The following is a 14,924-nucleotide window of genomic DNA, read 5'->3' as shown; positions in this document are numbered from 1 at the left end:
TGTGAGTTATGGAGCTGAGATGTGAGCAAAGGGAATAGGGCCAAGTACTTGTGAATCCTTCATCTAGAGAGAGCTGAGACCCACTCTGGCAGCTGTCATTTCCCTTCCCATGGGCTGCTCGCAAAGTACCGGAACGGAGCCTTTATTACTTCCACTTGCTAATCATTGCCAATTTGGGGGGCTCTTGAAGGGAGAGCAAAGTTATGACAAAGCTGTGTGCTTTACAAGGGGGTGTTTGCTGAAGGCTCGGCGTCAGCCTTACTTGATTTAAGTCTTCCCAGATTCCCTGCAAAGGCCATAAACAGTGAAGTGATGAAATTAGTCCCAGAGCCAGAACAGGGAGGAGTCCTAGTCACATGGGAGGGCAGAGGAGCACCACCAACGGGTGGGGAGAAATGAGAAATGAGGCAGGAAGGCCTAGAAGGCATTTCTGCTCCAACAGTGGAAGGAATACCTCCCCGAGGGGGCCAGAGATGGCCTGAAACATTGTTCTAGCTGAGATCATCTGGGGGTGAGAAGGCCTGAGGACTTGGGTCAGGCAGAGCACAGAAAGCACCAAGGAATCCTAGCAGGCCCCGCCAGAGGCCCCAGTTATGGGAAAGGTGTGGTGATCCTGGTGCCCTCCCAGGCAAAGATATCTTGTGAACTGTTGGCAGATCAATGATGGGATAGCAGCCTAAGACACAAAACGGGCTGGAAAGGTTGGTCTGTTAGAATACATATACGGGTGGACAAAAGTAGGTTTACAGTCCAAATACAAATAAATAATACAATAATTAAATAATAATACAAGACATTGGTTAATACAATTATATTGGTTTCAGGTGTACAGTTCTATAATACATAGAACCCCAAGTCAAGTCACCATTTAAACCCCCTTTCCCTCTGATAATCACCATAGTGTTGTCTGTATCTGTGAGTTGCTGTTTCTTTCCTTAATCCCTTCACCTTTTTCACCCAGCCCCCCAACCCCCTCTCCTCTGACATCTGCCAGTCTGTTCTCTGTGTCTATGAGTCTGTTTCTATTTTGTTTGTTAGTTAATTTTGTTCATTAGATTCCTTATATAAGTGAAATCATATGGTACTTGTCTTTCTCTAACTGGCTTATTGCACTTGCATAATGCTTCCCAGGTTCATTCATGCTGTCGCAAAAGGTAAGATTTCCTTCTTTCTTATGCCGAGTAGTACTCCATGGTGTAAATGTACCACAGCTTTTTTATACACTCATCTACTGATGGGGACTTGGCTGCTTCCAAATCTGGGCTATTCTAAAGAATGCTGCAATGAACATAGGGGTGCGTATATTCTTTCGAATTAGTTGCACCTCAATAAACTCAATAAAAATAAAAAAATAATAATACAAGAATAAACTTTTGTGTACTCACAACTGTAAACCTACTTTTGCCCATCCTGTACAAAGGGATCAGTCATGCCCATGTCAGCGTTCCTTCTGCCACTGAACACACAGTCCTCCAAAGTGCATGTGCACACATGCACACGTGCACACATGCATATACACAAGAACACACTAGCTCTATCAAAGAGAGGCTACCTGGAGTCTGTTGCTGTGAAGACGAAACTCAACCAGGATTCAGGAGGCTTTGCCACTAGCTGGCTATGTGGCTTTAGCCAGGTGTTAAAAGTTAACCTTCCCCCCAACTCAGCTTCCTTAACTGTAAAATTAGGAGAAGAATTTCTCACCCTACCTATCAGGCTAGTTGTAGGGATCGAATGGAATAAATGATGTAAGCCCAGGTGTCCACCCTCCCTCAAATTAATTCAGAATCTCTGAGTGCAGGGCACTGGCGCTGGTCTCAAGCTCCCCAATAATCCATATGCAGGCATAGACCCCCTTCCAGAAAGCGTAATACAATGTCATTCATAGATTCACTATAAATTGTGTTTGTTGGGCATTTCTCTGTGCTTTGGAAAAGGCAAATAAGACAGATACATCCCCTGCCCTCAGATTATAAACACTGGGGAAGAGAGTGGTTGGATAATTAATAAAAGGTGGATTGCATTCTTCAAAGGGAAAATACAGAGCATGTGGAAATATATTTAACAAGGGGCTTGCTCCAGTCTGAGAGCTCAGGAAGACTGCCGAGGAAGTGACATATATTATAAGCTGTGACCTGGAAGACAGAGCAAAGGGCATTCATGGCAGCGATGATGGCATCTTGAATTTAGGGTCACCCACAGTTCCTCCTCTATGAGCCCAGTCAGGGCTGCCTTCACTTACCCAGTGTTCCTTGCCCACTTTGCCACTTAGCTCCAGCTTTGATCACAGTGGTCACAGCACTTGGGAAATGAGGTCACAGACACTACTCAGGCTGCTTCCAGGTCATTGTCGGAGCTCCTGAGGCTCCATCACACCCTCAGTCATGGGCCTGACTCCTTCATTTCTACCCAGTTTCTTAGCATTTGTAGAATCTTTGCTCATTACTTTGAGGAGGTAGTAGGTATGGTAGCAAAGATTTCTAAGTTCAAATCTTGGCTTCACTACATAGTTTGTGTGCCATTAAACAATATTCTTAATATCTCTGAACCTCAGTCTTTTTGTCCCTAAAAATGATACTTTAGACCAGGGGTGGGGACCATCTGGCCCTTGGGTCATATATGGCTGGCATACGGCCCACAAAATCATTTGGTCTGGCCCAGACAAGGCCTCACCAAAGAGAAGCAGTTCCAGCCATCACATTAGGGGTGAGTTAATTAAATGTTTGACGAAATAGAGCAGGCTTATTTTTAAGTTGATGATTTTCTATGGCCAGTGAATGATGTTATAAATATCCAAATCGCCCTTGGCAGAAAAAAGGTTCCCCACCCCAGCTTTAGACTATAAAGTTTATAGGGTTGTTGTGAAGATTGCCTCACAGAGCAAGACCCAGCCCTCATGGCATTAAAAAATGGAACAAAAGAAAGCCAAACTTAGAGCTTCTACTTCTAAGTTACTGGCTCAAAATATCCTGGGACTATAGAGTTTAGGTACTAGATAACTACAGGCAGGCTGCCAAATGCATAGCTAAAGTTGAAAGAGAATAGGGGCAAGAAATCCCCAAGGACCAAGCAAAAAATAAATAAATTCAAATTAGGAGCTGAAACTAGATGGGTTAACAAATGCAGAAGCTAGATGTCAGGAACCTCGAGTCTTGGGTACAGGAGGAGACTAGGCTGTGAGTGGCATAGGGAGGCTGCTGGACCAAAGGCCCAGCATAAACCCCAACCCTAGAAGGCACTGCCCCAGACCCTGCCCACTGCATCATCCTGAGACAGCCACTCTGGTTGTTTTGTTTGTTTGTTTGTTTGTTTGTTTGTTTTGGCCCCAGTGTTTTCTTATGGGTACTGACTGCTCAACTCCCATACCTGTAGTGGAAGATTTTGAGCCTCAGGCCGGCTAGTCTGCTCCTTGAAAAAAAGGGGAGTGAGGGAAGAGGCTGGGGGGAAATGCACCCACTTCAGTCTCCATGAGGTGGGCAATGGAAGGACCACACTGAGCCAGGCCAAGCAACTGGCTCTCATTTCTTTTTACTTCACTGAAAGGGGTTGAGCAAGGCGCATATAAAGTAGGAAGCTGACCTGGCCTCTGTGTCGTGTCCACCTTATGCGAGGACATGGAGTCTTTTTACCTGGGTGTATTGGGACATCCCAGTCCCTCAGCCACTTGATTCTTACCTTTGTCCCTGTTTTCTCTGCTTACCTCAGGTCACCTGGAGCTCAGGTGGGCTGACTTGGACCCAGGGGCGGGAAGGGGTGGGCACAGGATGTGGGGACTGTTAGTGAATGGAGCACTGGAGAGGAGTGGGTGTGGCTCAGGGTCTCAGCCTGGCATCTGACAGCACTTGGCTCCCTCACAGTGAGGTCAGCTGGCGGCGACGGAGATGCGCTGTGTGTTTCAGAAGAGGAGCTGGCTGGTGACGAGGACATGCCGTCCTTCCCGTGCACACAAGAGGGTAAGGGCTCTGGGAGCTGCCCTCTGATCTCTTCTCTGTGCTGAGAGCCATTCCTTGCTCCTATCCTCAGACTGGTCAGTTGCCTCTCTACCTACATGGCTTCAAAATCCTGGCTCCCTTCCCCTCTGCTTCTTGGAGGGTAAAAAGGCAGAGTGACATGGAGTTTGACACAAGTGCCATCTGTCTCCAGGGCTCATTGTGAGACCTGTCAGGGACTTCTGTCATCTTCATGAAGCCCGTCTTTCAGCTGGTCCAGAACTGTTTCCTTCATCGTAGCCCATGACAGCCAAGTAGCCCATCCTCAGGCCCACAGGATCCAGCTTGGTCCATCTGAGCTGTTACTTGGAGTAGGGCTTCCTGCTGGTTTCCAGTATAGATTGGAACAGCTCTTCTCACCCATGGTTGTATGTACATTGTAATCACCCAGGGATGCCTGAGACCAGCTCAGAAATGCTGATGTCTTTTGGTCTGGAGTATGAATGAGGCATCAGAATTTTTAAACATTCCTGGTATTTCTGATGTGCAGCTGAAATTTAACTAACCCTAGAGACTTTACAGCTGAGGACATCACTGCCTTCCCACTGGGCATTGGTCACCTGCCACAGGGCCAGAAATACCTGGTTCTCTCCTTCCTCAGTACTAGGGACCACCCGGTAGACTGGGACAATTTGTTTGGTTTCCATAAGAATTGCTGGTTACCTGCAAAGTTTTGGGACTGTTGATCAACCTTCTGGTTTGCCTGGGACTAAGAAGGTTGCCCGGGTGTGTGACTTTCAGTCTTGGCAAACCATCCTGGTTTACCCCGTATTGAGGAGTTCCTGTGACATGGGTGCTGAAACCAGGAAAGCCCTAGGCAAAGCGGGATGAGTTGGTCACACAGTGGTTGTGGATGCGCAGTAAGGCCAAGGTATCGGGGAGACGGGTTTGCTCACAGCCAGGCTGAATGAAGATGCGGTAGAATGATGGTAGTGCTGGGTGTCCCTTGAAGACCCTGACTCTGATCTCTTCTACTCCTGAAAGCTCTAGGGCCTAGAGGAAAGGCAGTGAGATGGGTAAAGAGTGACAGTCTAGAACGTGAAATGAAATGAGGCCAGCCAAAGCAGGAACATGGAACTGGCCTTTCCGCTGCAGCCTCCGCCACTCACCTCCTTTTGTCCCCACAGGCCCGCTGGGGCCCCGCTGTAGCCGCTGCCAGAAGAACCTGTCTTTGCACACGTCCGTGAGGATTCTTTACCTCTTCCTGGCTCTGCTCTTGGTGGCCGTGGTCGTGCTGGCTTCTCTGGGTGAGTGCAGACTCCCAGCAGTATGTGGCTAGTCCAGGGCTCCCCCCACCACTACGCCCTCCCAGGCTGCAGGGGATTTCTGATCAGGGATCCAGCACCAAAACTCCCCTACACAGACAGACAGGTCTCTGTGGCAGGGCCCAGAGCCAGGGAATCTCAATGTCTGATCCAACTGCTAAGACTGGCTCCTACTTTCTGGTCAGTAATTGGCTGTGTGGTCTTGAGCAAGGCCCTTTCCCTCTCAGGACCTCTGTTTTCCTATTGATAAAATGAGAGGCTAGGACTAGATCAGTGGTTCTCAGTTCTAGTTCCATGTTAGAATCATCTGGGAGCTTTAAAAAATATTGATGCCCGGGCCCCACCCCAAATAATGGAATTAATTCATATCTTTAAGCTTTCCAGATGATCCTGTTGTACATCTGGAGTTGAGGTCACTGGCTCGGGCAATTTCTAAGCCCCTTCCGTGGTCTTTGTGACTGTTTCTCAGAGTGAGGTTGGATGCCCACCTGCGTCAAGGTCACCTCAGTGTCTGTTGGAGTGCAGATACCTGAGTCTCACCCAGACTTACCAAATCTGAGTCCCACAAGTGAAGCCCAGGGATCTGAAGTTTGGTGGGTCTCTTATACACTGTAGTTTATGTGAGTGGTGGCTGACCCAGGTGATGGCATACAGCTAGATTCAGATGACTTCTGCCTTCTGGATGCTAACAGTTTATGGTAAACTGATGAAAACAAATTTGATAGCTTCTCTTGGCAATCACATTCCATTCATAGCTTCAGATTTCAAAAATCCAGACTTCTTACTAAGGAAGCAATAGGTTTGTTTGCCCTAACGGACTAGACATTAGAGACAAGACTGGGACTAGAATGAGACAAGCAAGGTGTGGAGGGTGCCCCACTCTAGGTTCCGACCCTGCATTCGTCCGACCCTTAATGGGGGGGAGGTGCCTGGCTCCCACTCTGGTTAGAGATATAGTAAGTCCTCACTTACTGTCGTCAATAGGTCTTGGAAACTGGCTTTAAGCAAAATGACATATACTGAAACCAGTTTTACCATAGACTAAATGATACAGACAAGAGTTCAATTCCTGCATTATATTTCTGGTCACAAGAATATCACCAAACTTCTAAATAAAGGCCCAAAACACTTCTAATATTAAACATTCAAATAAATGTGAGCTCTACATACACTTTAGAAAGATGAATGAAAACAATAAGATTATTTTCCAACACAGCAATTGCAGTTCAGGGTTGTGGGTGGCCAGAGCCTATCCCGGCAGCTCAGGGTGCACGGAGGGAACCCACCCTGGGCAGGATGCCCTTCCATGCTGGGGTGCATCACAGACACACACTCACTCAGAGGTCCTGGGGTCTCTCAACAGGTCACTCCTACTCATTAACTCTCAATAGCTTTGACCTATACAATGTTAATTAAAGCCCAGAGATTTCAAAACATTTGGAATCATAGCATTTTGGAGCTGATAAGAACCTTAGAAGTCATTTAGCTTCAGACTTTCTTTTTACAGATGATCCAGTTGAGCTCCAGGAAGACTAATTGACTTGCCTAAAGTCACCTAACACATTTGAGGCAAATCTGGACTAGAAGTTGAATTCTTGGTGGAGCTCATTCCATCCCCTAACACTTGACCTTCATAGAATCTGCAGAAAATATCTTGTCCACCCTCCATTCACTCCAGGCCCTTCTCTCACTATGAGGCCCAGCCAGGCACCTGGTAAAAGAAGCCAGGGATCCTGATGCTATCTAGATGTGCTCTAACCACTGACCAGCACAGACCCCTTAGTAGGGTGCGAAGCTGCTCATGTGGTGTAAACTGGTATAACCTTTTCCAGGGGGTGATTTGGCAACATATATGAAGGACTTAAAAAATGTTAACACCCTTTGACCCATTCATTCTAATTCTAGCAATTTATCCTAAGAGATTAACTGTGTACACACTATCATCATATCCAGGGATTATTTCTAGGATCAAGAATCAATCAGATTTAGCCCCAGCTGAGTGGCTCAGTTGGTTGGAGCATCATCTTGTGCACCAAAAAGGCTGCAAGTTCAATTCCCGGTCAGGGCAAATACCTAGGTTGTGGGTTTGATCCCCAGTCAGGGCGAATGCAGGAGGCAACCAATTAATGTTTCTCTCTCTTTCTCTCTCTCTCCCTTCCTCTCTCTCTAAAATCAATAAACATATCCTTGGGTAAGGATTTAAAAAAAAAAGAATTACTCAGATTTACATATCGTTTCATTTGTAGGCTCAGAAGGGGAGGTGCCTTAAATGTCCTCAACATTAGGGAATATTTATATAATTGCTGAATCATTTATATAGAGAGTGTTAACAGACATGAAAAATAATAATTTTAAAATAATTTAAACCTCAATGGGAAAATGCCCATGACATGATACCAATAAAGCAGAATGAAATAGATGAAATATTCAGAACATCCCAATTTTTTGTCATTGTCTTCTAAAAATATATATATTTATGTAGCTGTAGAATGGTGTGGAGGTAAATGAGATTATAAGAGCTACACAAAGATGTTGATGGTAGTCTTTCAGTGGCAGGATTAAGAATATTTTTTTTCTCTTTATATTTTTTCCCTAATTTTTTCTATTCATCCTGTGATCAGGTCTTAGTTCTGAAATCTGGAAGGAGAGACTATATACACATGCATGCACACACACACACATATATACATACACACATATGTATAATTGTATATATTATACATTATAATATATACATACATATATACATATAAACAGACAGGTATATGTACATATAGATATGTACACTTAAGGGAGATATATAAACAGATATATGTCTATTTATGTCTACAGATAGATATAGTTACATAGAAACATATTTTTTAAATACATTTTTATTGATTTTTAGAGAGAGAGGAAGGGAGAGAGAGATAGAAACATTGATGAGAGAGAAATATCAATTGGCTGCCTCCTGCACGGCACCCACCAGGGATCGAGCCTGCAACCCAGGCATATGTTCTGACTGGAATTGAACTGACGACCTCCTAGTACATGGGTTGATGCTCAACCACTGAGCCATATCGGCCGGATGATACGTATTTTTAAGAGATGTGTGACAAACTCTAGTCATAAGAAGAATTTTCCTTCACCACCATTGGGAAGCCCAAAAGAAGAAGGGTGAATAGTTTTGGTTACAGAAGGGCTGATAAAAATGCCTTTCTCTGAGCCAGCACCCTGCCCCAGTTTCTCACCTGTATTTGCCCTGCAGTTTTCAGGAAAGTAGACTCTCTCTCAGAAGACATCTCCCTGGCCCAGGCCATTTATGACAAGAAGCTTGTGTCTATGCAGGAAAATCTCCAGGGACTTGGTAAGTGTCCAGTGTCCAGATGTACTAATGACTATGACGGAAGACTAATGTTACCTGGGGTGGGGCGAGGGTCCCAGCCCCCTGCCATGTGCGCTCCATGTTTTGGTACCTGGAGCAGGGCAGCCTTCGCCAACCTAGGCGTAAGGGAAAAGGTAGGACGGCCACGGCTCCCTGCTCCCTGTCTAGCTGGAGAGCCGCCCATTGCAGGGAGGGCTGCTACCTGAGGCCGGAGGTCCCGTGTGCAGTACAGATCTGGCCAGAGCCTACAGGTAGGGAAGGAAGCCAAGGACAGTTCATTTCCCCAATATCCTCATATATCTGAAATTATTTTCAGACCTTCCAAAGCCTCTTGGTAGGTCGGCCCTCTCCTCATCACTGCTTTAAAGTGTGCGTGATTCATGATGGTCTTTATCTCTGCTTTAACAAGCGACCCCCTCATGCTGACAATGAGCCAGGAGTCTTCATAGACGGGGTTAGGGGTGGTCTCCTCTCGTGGAAAGAGAAAGTCCTGTTCTGCACTGTCTCGATGAGGGGTATTTTGTCAAGCCACTTCTTTGTGCCTCGTTTCTCATCAGTCACAGGAGAAAAATCCCTGAGCCATCTTCTCCATAAGCTTATTGTAAGAAGATCAAATAAGATAACAGATATCAACATATCTGGAGAAATTTTAAAATAAAATGTAAATGGGAGGTTCTTGGCAACCTCAGCAAAGTTTAGGAAGATATATTCCCGGGAATTTGGTGGCCAGATGGAGATCTAAATCCTAAATACCTAGATTTCATAGAGATGTCAAGGCTCTTCTAAAAAGGGTTTCATAGCAGGACTTAGGAAAGGAAGAGGAATGGGAAAGCCACTTGCTGATTCATTATGCTCTGAAATATTTTATTTTAAGAAGCAGCCTTTGTCCCATGATCCTTCAGCAACTAAAATGTTCTCTCTTTCTCCTGAAGATCTGAAAACCCCAAACAACTGCTCTTTCTGCCATGAGGCCGGGCAGCTGGGGCAAGAAATCAGAAAACTGCAGGAGGAGCTGGAGGGAATTCAGAAGATGCTTCTGGCTCAGGAGGTCCAGCTGGACCAGACCTCTCAGACCCATGAACTGCTCTCCACCACCAGCAGTCAGATCTCCCAGGAGATGGGCAATTGTTCTTTCTCCATCCACCAGGTCAACCAGTCTCTGGGGCTCTTCCTGACTCAAGTGAGAGGCTGGCAGGCCACCACAGCCGGCCTGGACCTCTCCCTGAAGGACCTCACCCAGGAGTGCTACGACATCAGGGCTGCAGTGCACCAGATCAACTTCACCGTGGGGCAGACTACAGAATGGATCCATGGGATCCGCCGGAAGACAGACGAGGAAACCCTGACTCTCCAGAAGATTGTCACCGACTGGCAGAACTACACCCGGCTCTTCAGCAGCCTGCGCACCACCTCGGCCAAGACCGGAGAAGTGGTCAAGAACATCCAGGCCACCCTGGGGGCCTCCTCACAGCGCATCAGCCAGAATTCCGAGAGCATGCACGACCTGGTGATACAGGTCATGGGCTTGCAGCTACAGCTGGATAACATCTCATCCTTCCTGGACGACCACGAAGAGAACATGCACGACCTGCAGTACCACACCCGCTATGCCCAGAACCGCACAGTAGAGAGGTTCGAGACCCTGGAAGGACGCATGGCCTCTCACGAGATCGAGATTGGCACCATCTTCACCAACATCAATGCCACCGACAGCCACGTGCACAGCATGCTCAAGTACCTGGACGACGTTCGGCTGTCCTGCACGCTGGGCTTCCACACCCACGCTGAAGAGCTCTACTACCTGAACAAGTCCGTCTCCCTCATGCTGGGCACCACGGACCTGCTCCGGGAGCGCTTCAGCCTGCTCAGTGCCCGTCTGGACTTCAACGTCCGCAACCTGTCCATGATCGTGGAGGAGATGAAGGCCGTGGATACGCAGCATGGAGAAATCCTTCGCAACGTCACCATTGTACGAGGTGAGAGCGAGATCTGGGCTGAGCTGCTGTGAAGCTCCCAGAGGGCCTTGGTCATCTTGCCAGGCCCAGAAGTACCTGGTTTCAGGCAAAAATCCTCGCGGGCTGGTACAATCCTGTCACAAATGCCGAGGGCAACTGGCAGTTTTAACACACTTGCAAACCTCTTTTGTAAAGGTGTTGTTGCTCCTAGCTTTGCCTGTCATCCATGTCTGGATTTTTATGCATGGATTTCTTTAATTGCTCCACAGAGAGAAATAGGCATCTTTTGGAAACTCAGTATCTTCTTGTTTTCTCCCTTCCCACCCTCTTACTGGTGCTCTCAACCATCTGCCCCTCAGATGCCTGCCATTCTAATACTATCTTCTCTTATCTTACCCCTGCAATAGTCAGGGTTCTCCAGAGAAACATAATAAATAGGACAGAGAGAGAAAGAGAGACCGGGGGGGAGGGAGGGAAGAGAGAAAGAGAGAGAGAGAGATGATAAGGAATTGGCTCATATGATTATGGAGACTGGCAAGTCCAAAATCTGCAAAGCTGATGCCCCAGTTCATATCCAAAGATTGGAAGCTGCTGCAGAACCAGGAAGAGATGATGTGTCAGTTTCAAGACCTTCAAGTCAGGCAGGAGAATTCTCTTACGTAGGGGAACATCAAACCTTTTGTTCTAGTCTGACCTTCAACTGACTGGATGAGGCCCACCCACTTTGGGGAGGGTAATCTGCATTACTCAATATAGATTTAAATGTTATTCTCACCTATAAATACCCCTACAGACACACCCAGAATAATGTTTGACCAGCTATCTGGACACCCCATGACCCAGTGAAGTTGACACACAAAATTAACCATCACAAGTCCCACGCCTTTTCAACTTGGCACTCATACACATCTCCTTAAATCATACTTAATCCCCAAATGAAGACAATGGCAAAGTTTAATTTTACCTAATGTACATGATGCAACTATGCTGTGTAAACCAAAACCACACTGATCCTTCCTAGAAGAGGAGGTAAAGTCCTTCAGTGGTGTTTACTCTTCTTGATATCTCATAATTTAAATACTATGATAGATATAAAGTTAACAATATTTAAATACTGTGCTGTAAAGTCAATACATTTTATATCTTATGTTACATGATAAGGGGATAAGAGAGAGAAAAAGATATATATGTTATATATATTAATAACACAATAAGGAGGAAATACTTTTGACAATTACAGTCCTCTTTTCTGTAACTGTTCACATGTTCATAGCTGATATTTATAACTACCTTTTTCTACTATCTATTTCATATTCCCTTTGCCCCTGGCAAGCAACTCAGTTGGTTGCAAATATTTTGTTTTATTATTTTATTTTATTTATCTTTATTGTTGAAAGTATTACAAATGTCCCCCTTTTCCCCATTGATTCCCTCCACCCAGCATCCACCTCACCCCCAGGCCTTCCCCATGCCAATGTCTGTGTCCATGGGCTATGCTTATAAACATGTAAGTTCTTTGATTAATCTCTTGGTTGCAATTCTTTACCTGGTAGGGTGATCCAAACCTTCAGTCTTGAAGGCCCATTAGTAGTTCTGCCTGGATTGGGTTGTTGCCGTTTTCCATTGACTTTAATCACAGGACATGGTAATACTAAGGGACGTCCTAAGTGATCTCCTGTATTCCAGATATATGCCTCCATTGTGGAGCAGTAGCCCAGTTCCTCCTTGGTAGTCAAGATCAATCACCCCAGTCAGCACAGTAAATTCTTTACCTGTTAATTCAGAGGCACCAGGAGCCTAAAATGTCTGGGCAGCCGTCGTAACTTCCTGTTCAATGGAATCATTGTGTCTCCTGGCAGAAACAGTCCTCCCTTTGGAGCTAAGGCCTCTAAGCCAGCAGAGCACAAAGTTGTGGGAACAAGCAGCAGAGATTTTGCTATTGGGCCACTAAGGATGTCAGCGCGTGGTGCCAATCCTGTTTCTACCCGATTCCAGGAGCTATTTCTCCTGGCTATCAGAGAAATAGTGCCACACACTGGACACTGACTCAGCACATACAGACCCAAAAGTGTTTGTCCCCTATCTGACACTGTAACTGAGTCTTCAAAAGGCCATTCCACCTTTCCAACGAGCCAGGCTTCAAGATGGTAGGAAACATGGCAACACCAGTGAGTTCCATGGGCCCATTGCCACACTGCATTTGCTATGAAGTGCATTCCTTGATCAGAAGCGACACTGTGTGGAATATCATGCTGGTGGGTAATGCATTCTATAAGTACCTACATGGTATTTTTGGCAGAAGCATTGCATGCAGGGAAGGCATATCTGTATCCAGAGTAAGTGTCTCTTCCACTAAGAACAAAACACTGACCCTTGCATGATGGAAGTTGTCCCATGTAATCAACCTGCCTCAGGGAGCTGGCTGAGCCCCCTGGGGAATGGGGCCATATCAGGGACGCACTGTTGGTCTCTTCTGTTGACAGGTTGGGCTCTCAGCAGTGGCTCTAACCAGGTCAGCCTTGGTGACTGGAAGTCCATGTTGTAAAACCATGAATAACCTCCAACCCTGTCACTGTGGCTACTTTATTCATGAGCCCGTTGGGTGGTGACTGGGGCTGGGGAAAGAGGCTGACTGGACTCCACAGATCAGGCCACCCTGTCCACGTGCTTATTAAAATCCTCCTCTGTGCTCGCTTCGGCAGCACATATACTAAAATTGGAACGATACAGAGAAGATTAGCGTGGCTCCTGCCTAAGGATGACACGCAAATCCATGAAGTGTTCCGTATTTTAAAATAAAATAAAATAAAATAAATCCTCCTCTACTGAGGTCACACAGATCTTCACGTGTTTAGCCCGTTCAGAGAGAACTATTCACATACTTCTTCCCCAAATTTAATTTCAGCCAATTTTCCAATTGTGTTTCTTCTAAATCCCTACCATCCAGCCAGATCACTGGCCGCAGCCTACGTACAGTATGTTCTCAACGTTGTCGATCGGTTCTTGGGAACTGCGACTTGAAGCGAAACGACATATAACGAAACCAATTTTACCATAAGCTAATTGATATAAACAAGAGTTAAATTTCCGCAGCATATTTCTGGTCACAAAAACATTATCAAACTTCCAAATAAAGACCCAAACACTACTAAGGTTAAACACTGACATAAATGTGAGCTATATCTACATTTGAGAAAGATGAATAAAAACAAGTAAGAAAATAATTGTTTCAGTTCAGGGTCACGAGTGGCCAGAGCCTCTCTCGGAAGCTCAGGGTGCAGGATGGGACCCCATCCTGGACAGGACACCCTTCCGTAGCAGGGCCGCTCACACACCCACACTCACTCAGGCTGGGACAGTGTAGGAATGCCGGTCACCTAATGTGCATGCCTTTGGGATGTGGGAAGAAACCGGAGTCTCCGGAGAAAATCCGCGCAAACACGGGCAGAACCTGCAGATTCCACACAAGACAGTGGCCGTGGCTGGGAATTAACGATTTTCTTCTCATCAACGTTATAACGAGATGACGTTGAATGAAACGATGTGATCTGAGGACCTGTCTGGCCATTTCTCCTGCCGAGCGAGCGGAGCGGCCAGGTGCACTGCCAGTTCTGCCCACCGGGAGGCTTTCCCATCCCCGCTGTCCTCAGGGATGTCGCAGAGATGGGCTGTGGCCATGCGGCAGTCCACTGTCCGGTGATGCCTGCATATTGTGCACCCCGGGACTGAGTCTTCTCTTCCCCCGTCTACTGATCGTAGGGCACTCCCCATGATGCCACAGAGAGAAGGCGGTGTCACAGGAGTGAGGACCATGGGCATTTGGGCCATTTCTTCATACAACTTACTTGTGCCTTCAGGGCCTGCTCGGGCCCAATCACTTGTATACCTTGTCCATTCGATGGTGGAGTGCAGCTCTGCACGCCCAACTTCATGGCCTAGTGGGTCAGATCACACCCAGGCCACGGATGGACAGCTCAGGTCGCATGGTAACTTCGTGGCCCATGGCTAAGCATTCGACCTCTACTCAGGCCCAGTAGCAGGCCAAGAACTATTTCTCAAAAGGTGGATGGCAGGGATTTGCCCCCAAATCCTAAGGGCCTGCACTGCAGTTGGCTTGTAGGGACCGGCCAAAGGCTCCAAACAGCAGCCCTACCTGCCATTGCCACTTCCAGCGCCATTGGGCCTGCTGGAGCCGATGGCCCGAGTGGCAGAGCAGCTTGAATGGCAGCCTGGACCCCTCGCAGAGCCTTCTCTTACTCTGGCCCCGCTCAAAACCAGCAGCTGGAGTAGAACACCCAAATGGGGACTGTGTTGCCTTTGAAAACCTCTAGGGGTGGCGCCTTCTCTTTGACTG

General features: G+C 46.7%; 1 protein-coding gene and 1 non-coding gene across 4 annotated transcripts in view; both read left to right on the top strand.

Moving 5' to 3' along the window:
* SCARA3 (scavenger receptor class A member 3) overlaps positions 1 to 14,924 on the top strand; it is a 37,226-nt gene that overhangs the window by 11,511 nt on the left and 10,791 nt on the right. Inside the window, exons 2-5 of one of the 3 annotated variants that reach the window (XM_016214862.2) lie at positions 3,855 to 3,950; positions 5,114 to 5,233; positions 8,499 to 8,597; positions 9,548 to 10,591. In XM_016214862.2, the coding sequence (XP_016070348.1) occupies positions 3,855 to 3,950; positions 5,114 to 5,233; positions 8,499 to 8,597; positions 9,548 to 10,591 (1,359 nt within the window). The remainder of the gene's footprint in view (positions 1 to 3,854; positions 3,951 to 5,113; positions 5,234 to 8,498; positions 8,598 to 9,547; positions 10,592 to 14,924) is intronic. The other 2 variants (XM_016214863.2, XM_016214864.2) reach the window with 2 other exon arrangements.
* LOC148093310 (U6 spliceosomal RNA) lies at positions 13,257 to 13,363 on the top strand. Its single transcript, XR_015714495.1, has one exon. It is a non-coding gene; the product is annotated as a U6 spliceosomal RNA (small nuclear RNA).

Source organism: Miniopterus natalensis, chromosome 4 (genome assembly GCF_054644295.1).
Source record: "Miniopterus natalensis isolate mMinNat1 chromosome 4, mMinNat1.hap1, whole genome shotgun sequence".
Lineage (NCBI taxonomy): Eukaryota > Metazoa > Chordata > Mammalia > Chiroptera > Miniopteridae > Miniopterus > Miniopterus natalensis.
The sequence above is the reverse complement of the archived record's forward strand: the minus strand, read 5'-3'. Positions and strand labels throughout refer to the sequence as shown.